The 9,372-nt window shown below is 34.8% G+C and overlaps 1 protein-coding gene across 1 annotated transcript; it reads right to left on the bottom strand.

Moving 5' to 3' along the window:
* Positions 1-4,565: 4,565 nt before the first annotated feature.
* Positions 4,566-6,343, bottom strand: LOTGIDRAFT_234433 (hypothetical protein). The gene is made up of 4 exons (XM_009062294.1): positions 6,234-6,343; positions 5,941-6,049; positions 5,554-5,708; positions 4,566-5,380 (listed from the first exon to the last, which is right to left on the bottom strand). The coding sequence occupies exons 1-4, from the start codon at positions 6,280-6,282 to the stop codon at positions 5,340-5,342; spliced, it is 354 nt and encodes a 117-aa protein (XP_009060542.1). The 5' UTR covers positions 6,283-6,343; the 3' UTR covers positions 4,566-5,339.
* Positions 6,344-9,372: the final 3,029 nt, after the last annotated feature.

The raw sequence follows: 9,372 nt of genomic DNA on the forward strand, positions 1-9,372 counted from the left end.
TGGCCCCCCCCCCCCCCCCCCCCATCTCCGCCCTCCTTTTCAACCCTTCTACCTGGCATGCATACGTTATTTTCGTTATTTTTCATACACTAGCAGTATTCTTCTACAAAGCATTCTATTTACAAAGTTTCGTAAATATTTCTTAATATTATTCACTCTATGAACGTATATAAAATGTCTTTTTGACATTTCGGTACGGTAATATTAACATCATAAATCCTTAGGACACGTTTTTCATCATACAGAGTGCTAGTCGACGCGGATTAACCAGATTAAGCTTATTAAAATTGTATAGAGAATTGTTGTGTATTGAACAAAATTTGCTGATTTATAAAGAATATTAATAAAAAGTCTGTTCACGTATTGTGAGATATATGGACGTTGGATATTATAAAAGTCCTTATAGACCACAAATAGTCAATTGACACTTCGTCATTACTTCAGTGGCCGACCAATTTTTTTGGTAATAAAATAAAAAAAAATGAGTAATTCATTTCTTATTCAAATAAAGCCTCTAAAAAGTCGTGTAATGAATAGAATCATTACATAGTTATCAACATTTCTTTCGCCAGTGGCGGATAGCCAATATACATAATGAAAAATGGCTAATTTTTTCCAATGGTCTCCTTTGGAATTATGAATGCAATTGTTGGTGCCATTGAGGTCCTGAGATGCCAATGTGACATATTTAGGTGTGCAATGGAGAGAAATGCTCTTTATTCCTATAATTTCTCAAATATGGCCAGTGACGAATATCCAATATGGCGGACTGGCCAGTCTAAGACGAAGCTTTATTTTTGCACAGTCCACAGTAAAGGGGGTGGGGCAGACTTTTGGATCGAATTAGCACAAGCTCAATCACATGGTGCCTTCCGACCTGTGAATATCTCTAAAATTCCAAAATAATGGTATTTTCATGCCTAACTGTGTTACTGCATTGCCAGTCAATGACGAAGCCCCTACATGTCCAATTTTTGATATATGGCCAATTTTTTCCTATGGTTTGCTATGGAATTATGAATGACATTTTTGGTGCCATTGAGGTCCTGAGATGCCAATCTAATATATTTAGGTGTACAATTGGGAGAAATGCTCTTTATTCCTATAATTTCTAAAATATGGCCAGTGACGAATATCCAATATGGCGGACTGACCAGTCGAAGACGAAGCCCATACATGGCCAATTTTTGCACAGTCCACAGTAATGGAGTGGGGCAGACTTTTGGATGGAATTGGCACAAACTCAATCACATAATGCCTTTCGACCTATGAATATCTCTAAAATTCCAATATAATGGTATTTTCATACCTAACAGTGTTACTGGCCAGTCAATGACGAAGCCCCTACATGGCCAATTTTTTAAATATGGCCAATTTTTTTCCTATGGTCTGATATGAAATTATCAATGGCATTTTTTGTGCCAGTGAGGTCCTGAGATGCCAATCTGACAAATTTTTAGATGTACAATGGGGAGAAATGCGCTTTATTCCTATAATTTCTCAAATATGGCAAGTGACGAATATCCAATATGGCGGACTGGCCAGTGAGGTCCTGAGATGCCAATCTGACAAATATATGGCCAATATGGCGGACTGGCCAGCCAAAAACGAAGCCCCTACATGGCCAATTTTTGCACAGTCCTCAGTAATGGGGGTGGGGCAGATTTTTGGATGGAATTGGCACAAACTCAATCACATAGTACCTTCAGACCTGTGAATATCTCCAAAATTCCAATATAATGGTATTTTCATGCCTAACTCTGTCACTGGCCAGTCAATGACGAAGCCCCTACATGGCCAATTTTTGATAAATGGCCAATTTTTCCTATGGTCTGCTATTGAATTATGAATAACAATTTTTGGTGCCAGTGATGTCCTGAGATGCCAATCTAACATATTTAAGTGTGCAATGGGGAGAAATGCTATTTATTCCTATAATCTCTCAAATATGAGATGAGATGCCAATCTGACAAATTTTTAGATGTACAATGGGGAGAAATGCGCTTTATTCCTATAATCTCTCAAATATGGCCAGTGACGAATATCCAATATGGCGGACTGACCAGTCAATACCTAAAATGATACGTGCAATGTCCTTTCACTTTCGACATTGTACATTGAACAAAGCATAATTATTGTCTTTGCGTGGTGGCTATTTAACACTGGCGTGGTGAGCGTGGTAAATAGCCATAAGTACCCTTACAGCTATTTACCACGGAGTGGCAAATAAAATTTGTCATAATTTGATATTTTTTTCGGGAAAAATTGCTTAAAACTACCTAGATATTCCAAATAACGATTTTGCAATCAAAAACTCATCATGTCCATCAAAATTTCGCTTTTTGAAAAAAAAAATGTCGTGTTTGTTTACAAATAAATGTCAAGGCCAATTGTGAAGAGTTCACGGTTCAAGGCTATTTCAAAAGTTACGCGTTGTATGAAATTTGGTGTACATCCATTTGTTCTTTCGGCAATGGATTTTAATTACAAATTAGTCAAAATTTACTTTTAACCTTGTTAAACCTTGCTTATTACAAGTATATCTATTCAAAATCAATTCAGGATTTATCTTCCCCAACAATCGTAAGGGTATTTTGTTCGAAATGATGTTTTGAAAATAAATTCCGGCATTTTATGCAATTTGTCTCCTAATATTACTACGATTTTACAAGTAACTACAGTGGCGTATTTAGAGGGTAGTACCCTCGAAAAGTCAAAAAAGGGATAAAGGTGCCCATCACCCCCGTCTATGGAATCTTGGCTACGCCAACACTTTTCATGTTCGTTCTAGGTCCGTTCGCTCCACAATATTTTGTGACACAAAAATCCACAATCCACAAATTTGGACAAAATGTTTAAATGTGTGTTTAATTGTCAAACTTGGTCACCTACAAATGTAAAAAAGGACCCTTCCGGTCTTACGTGACTTAAAAAACGGACTTGTCAGTCTTTCATTTAAACATTTTCCAATTTGTCGTCCAGAAATTTGCCTTCACTAACACATTATTTCTCCAAATGATCCTATATTTATTAACATGAATTTAGAAACAAACAAAACAATTATGTGAAAAGTACCAAATTTTTTTTAAAAGGGACAGTTACGCCAATTTTTTGATCAATCATACTTTAGTCTCTGAAAAGGGATTGTTTAGCTTAGCCAATCAATAACAGTGTTCACAGCTCACCGTCAAAATTTGAGCCTTCAAACTCACATGTGTCCAAAATTATCCGTGTTTGAAACTAGTATACATATATTGACAGTGTTTGACTTTAGTTTGTAGTAAAGGTCAGTAATAGTACAGATATTGACAGTAGTTTGTTGTAGAGGTCAGTAGTACATATATTGACAGTGTTTGACTGTAGTATGTAGTAGAGGTCAGTAATGATATAGATATTGATACTGTTTGACTGTAATATATAGACTATAGGTCAGTAATAATACAGATATTGATAGTGTTTGACTGTAGTATGTAGTAGAGGTTAGTAATGATACAGATATTGACAGTGTTTGACTGTATATTATGTAGTTGAGGTCAGTAATAATACAGATATTGATAGTGATTGACTGTAGTATGTAGTAGAGGTTAGTAATGATACAGATATTGATAGTGTAGTGTCTGTAGTATGTAGTATAGTTTAGTAATGATACAGATATTGATACTTTTTGACTGTAGTGTCGGTAGTTTATTGTCGAGGTCAGTAATGATACAGATATTGACAGTGGTTTGGCTGTAGTATGTTGTAGAGTTTAGTGATGACACAGATATTGATTCTGTTTGATTGTAGTATGAAGTAGAGGTCAGTAATGATACACGTATTGACTGTTTTGACTGCAGGTTATAGTAAAGGTCAGTAATGGTAGATATATTGATAGCGTTTGACTGTAGTATGTAGAAGAGGTCAGTAATGATACAGCTATTGATAGTGTTTGACTGTAGTATGTATTAGGGGTAAGTAATGATACATATATTGATAGTATTTTACTGTAGTATGTAGTAAGGGTTAGTAATGATACATATATTAATAGTGATTGATTGTAGTAGTTTGTAAAAAAGGTCAGTAATCAGTGTAAAAGAACAAGTTATATTGTGATAGGGTTCATCGTTTGTTGATAATAATCGATTCCACCAAGTTTCGTCAAAATCCGTTAACAATTGTGCATTCTACACTGTTTAAAAGCTAAAAATTGAACGCATTTCCAAGTATAAGGGAACCAACTCATATCAAATATTTCTTAGATTTTTTTTTATTTGCATAGGGCTCGTTATAATCGATAATAATCACTATTTGATAATCAAGTAAGAAATTGGATGCTCAGTACGAAGGCTTTGATGTTTTCCTTGCGCCAATAGTCCAAATATGGGAACAGTTGTCGACAAATCCTACGTATATCATCCGCCGCATTGAGTCTATTTCTAGCTTTAGTTTTGATGAGTAAAGTGTCGAGGTTCGCCTCGGTTCGTCGTGTTGAAGGACACAAGATATCCTGAAACTCGATAATTCTTCTCCTACAATAGTTAGCCGCACCCTAGACCCCAGGGGGTGAAAAAAAAAACACACTGGGAACCAGGAATATACAGTATTATAGCTTGAAATTTAAAATTTCAATAAAAGTCTGTCAAAAGTATAGCTTGAAAATGTATATGTAAACGAATTGCTGAAGCATTCCTTATAGTTCACATCATATAGCGATTGTAGAAATGTTTTGGACTGTGAAATTTAGCGTCCAAAATGCCCGAAAACCACAGTCACCGATATTAAATATTTATATTTTTGAAACCTAAAAAGTGTGATTTTTTGAAATAGTACAAAAAAAATTGGATGAAATCCCCTAAATAAAAAAAAACGTGGTAAAATTTAAATATCCCCTTTTTTTTCTCCATAGACTAACATGGTGACATTGGCCTAATTTAACAACGCCGTGGTATATAGCACTGAGCTATATATAGCTGTAAGGGTACTTATGACTATTTATCACGCTTACCACGCCAGTGGTAAATAGCCACTGCCCTTGACAAATTCGCAAACTAATTCAAAGTCTGTGAACTGACTGCATTAATGGCGTTCCATAGACCAGACCTGTGTAGATTTTCGTGTGAGTTTCTCCTACCGTTTTTTGGCCGCTAGTTTTTGAGAATTTTCAACATGAAAAAAAAAACACAAAAACTACCGAACCAAAAATGGATCGAAGCAATTATATGTGATTAGTCATCTTTGGTGGATGTAGGCCTAACATTTTAACAAAACTCTTTATTTTGGATTGTCAAAACATCACTAGAACCACACTCCTCTGTTTTCCAAATAAAACCAAAGTAAACCATAACTGAAGACGGTCTTGTTTAATACCTGTAAGGTGGTGGACTGTTATAAACTGTGGTCCCTAAAATAAAACGTTTATTATTTCCAAAAATATAAAGTAATTCCTAAACATTCATTTATTTCATTACGATTATTACTATTATTTCTATGGTTGCATTTAATAAGTGTAATTGGATAGTTTACAACTTGTTATCAATGCGATTTATTCGTCACTGAAAATGTACAACATCTTACCAGGTACAGTTGTAACATGAGGATCATGACAACCATGTGATTGGTAGACAATGGTTCCTCGCCTTCTTCTACATATTATAATCAATATAGCTATAACTACTGCCAGGGCACAAATACCACCAATTACACTACCAGCTACAACTCCGACAGATATACTAAAATATTTACAATTTCAATGGTATAGGCTACGATATTTCACGTTCAGTGACGTCTGCAGAACTTTGGCTGTGGACCATCTCAATTTTGTTCTAATCCATTCAAAAGGTGTCAGGGAAAATTTTCTGCAATTTGAAAGGTATTTTTTCCAATATTCTTACATTCTTGAAATAATGGGGAAAAATTAATTTTGGGCGTCTCGACGAGGGAAGCGTGTCCATCTATACTTACTAAGTGTTACAACACACAGTAGAAAATGTTGACCCACAACATCCATAGGCACAATATTTAGAAGAACTGACTCCAAAACTGGTATAGTAACAAATAGATGCCAACGTACCTGCAGTCAAATAAAGATTAATCGAAGTATCCAAGTTTCTTAATGGCTTTGATTCTATTATAGGAATTCAAGTTTTATTATTTTAGAAACGCCCATTTTGACTACATCTTAGATACAAGAATTTATTAGTATGTCATACCAAAAATATCAGTTTTACGGTGTTATGAATATTTAAGCTACTTACCAGAAAATAAATTCAAAAGGACTAATGCTGCCAATAACTTCATTTTCATCAAATTAAATTGCCCTGTCAAACCTGTCTATTTGTGGTAAAAAGATTCACCAATTTTATCGGTATTGAGAAATATCTTTCGTTATCTATCATGAAATTATCATATGATAAATGGTTCAAACAGTTCAAAATGTATCAATTTCAACCTGATGATATAACGTATATTATAACTCGATAGATAGGCCTGACGAGTTATCTCATTTTTCACCTGTACGTAGCCCTCCGCAAACGCAAAAGAAAGATAGTGGTCCACAGCCATATACGCCTACTGCGGGTGGTAAATATATATTAAAGATTATGGGGCAAGGGCAATAACTCTGCTTCTTACGGTCGAAAATAGCTCAAATTCAAACTTGATCTTCGTTTTATGAATATGTCTACACATACCCAATTTCATTTGATTCCATCAAAAAATCTAGTTTTTAGAGCGTTTACAAGCAAATGTTGACGGACGGACGGACCAACGGACGGACATGGGTGACGGCAATATACGCCCCCCATTTCATGTGGGCGTATAAAAAACACCTTGCTCAATAATAATATTATCATGACATGCGTCGCCCGTCGAGGCTACTGTACAATTTATAACTGAACCGTCACCAAAACACAAAGCATAAATTATTCAGTTTGAGATTTTCTTTTTAGATATTTATTTCCTGATTAGAATATTTAATAGGTTCAGGAAAGTTTAATCATTTACATTTTTTTTTTGCATTTGCGTTTTCTTTTTATTTGCTACTGTATAATTTTATAACTGACCTTTCGCCTCACCCTCTACCTGAGGTAGAGAACAAAGCATAAATGATGCAGTTTTAGATTTTCATTTCACAACAATATTTCCTAGGTTTTAACTATCCTGTAGATGCATGTCATAGCTGCAGAACACATCCACCGTCGGGAGAGGAACCCCAAACCCACTTCAGCCCACGGGCCCCTACTCATCTATACAATTGAAACGACTAAAGTAACCAGTCTTCAGTAACCCTTTAAGCCATGATATAGAAAAGCGGCCAATGAAACAGAATAATGACTCGCTGTAAGTGCATTTCCATAGTATGAAATAAATATTCCACGACATTGGCTTGAGCTTTTTGTTTTCATCTGCAAAATAATGCAAGTCTCAAACGGACATCATAGCCTCTTTTTTAAGTGGGATAAACAACCTCTTAAATCATCTCACTAAATCCAGCATTTATTATACAATAAAACATTGCTTTATTATTTTGGCTATTTGTATTTTGCGCAAAATACAGATTTATTTGTTCCGTTCCATTCCGCAATATACAAATTTATATCCCTGATCTGTATTTTGCGGAACGGAACAAGATCATAATCTTTGTTTCTTTTCATCGTTACATTGCCTTTACCAATCTACTCGTCTTGTAACAAACTTCTCTGATTCAAATTCTATCATTTAACAGCACTCCCGGATGGTATATATAAAAAGCTCAGCAACGAAGCAGAATTCAAAATTTTAATCCATTCATTCTCTTATCATTATTCCCCAACCTCAAAGCGAACCCTTCATGCCGAAGGGCTTGTTCAATTTGTAAAATGGACCTGTATCACAGACTTCAGAACAGGATATACATGTATTGCGAAAATACAAAATATTGAATTTCTTTATTCTCTATAATATGGTCTATAATCTACTAGTACTCTATCTTTTTTGCATGGTTTTGTAGTTATTTTGCCTGTTTTAATCAATCAAAATTAATGGCACCTTGACTATTATGGGCCAATAGATTAATAAATGAATTTGAAATCTGTTAATCATGACGTGATCCTAAATCAGAAAAAGCTAAGAGACTTTTTGTTCCGTTCTGTGTTGATTCACCAACCAAATACTATATCTTGAGGCCTAATTCATGAATATCTGGGTGCCTCTCGTACTTACTAAAACATGAACCGACCAGAAACGACCAGTGAAAACGTGAAACGACCTGGAACCGAGCAGAAAAACGCCCAGGAAACGACCTCAAACTATTTTGCAATGAATTCTAAGCATGTTAATCATGCCGAAAAATCATCAATCATTTTCGAAATAATGAAATATTAGAGTGACCCCTTCTTGATGTTTTTAAATACCCTCATGTCAATTATCATTTTCCTGATTCTTCTTTTTATCAGAAGTGTAAGTTCGTTTTGAAGTTATTTAAGGGAATAGGACTGCGTTCACAATCTTTGCTACCAGTATAATGTCGTTTAAGACGAAATTTAAGTTGACCTTTTACAAACTTAATGAATTAGAGTGTCCCTTTAAACTTAAAGGAATCACAATATAAAGATTTTGTTAAATTTGTTATACAATGTTATACATCAAAATGAATTGAGTGTGGGTAATGTGCGTTATATCACAGTCAGAATGCACTCAGCTGGGAAATATGAAAGACAAGGTCATTAAGTGAACTTCTTCCAAATGCACATTTTTTAAAAATGATTGATGATTTTTCGGCCTGATTAACATACTTAGAGTTTATTGCCAAATAGTTTGAGGTCGTTTCCTGGTCGTTTTTCTGGTCGGTTCCAGGTCGTTTCACGTTTTCATTGGTCGTTTCCTGGTCGTTTTTGGTCGGTTCATGTTTTAGTAAGTACGCGTACTATCGCGAATACCATTCACACCAAATGCAAATTCAAAATATTCGAAAGCATACTGGTTTGACATGAGCTGATCTCATTTTTTCAATACGTGTTTCGGATATAAAATCCTCATCAGGACAGCTGATAATTTAAACTTTCCAAATTATTGTACGACCACTGTAATATCCGAAATATTATCGTGTTTTATGGATTGTTTTTGGGTGGATTACAATATCAACTTCAAAATTGTATATCAATTTGCGTTAACGAATATATATAATTATGAGCTGGGAAATTTGTTTTACAGAGGGCAATTTCCAGGCATAATTTAGTATATTTATTATTCAGTCGAAATTTCTGGTATGAATGGACGTTTCTAATCAGTATAAACTTATGCAAATTTCTTTTTTAGTCAACACAAATTCATTCTAAGACTATCAGTACCCTTTTGAAATTCAAATTCATTTAAATTCCTTCGATTCAACGGAATTTGCCTATGAACGTTATTTCA

The sequence above is a fragment of the Lottia gigantea genome (genome assembly GCF_000327385.1).
Source record: "Lottia gigantea unplaced genomic scaffold LOTGIsca_50, whole genome shotgun sequence".
Taxonomy (NCBI): domain Eukaryota; kingdom Metazoa; phylum Mollusca; class Gastropoda; family Lottiidae; genus Lottia; species Lottia gigantea.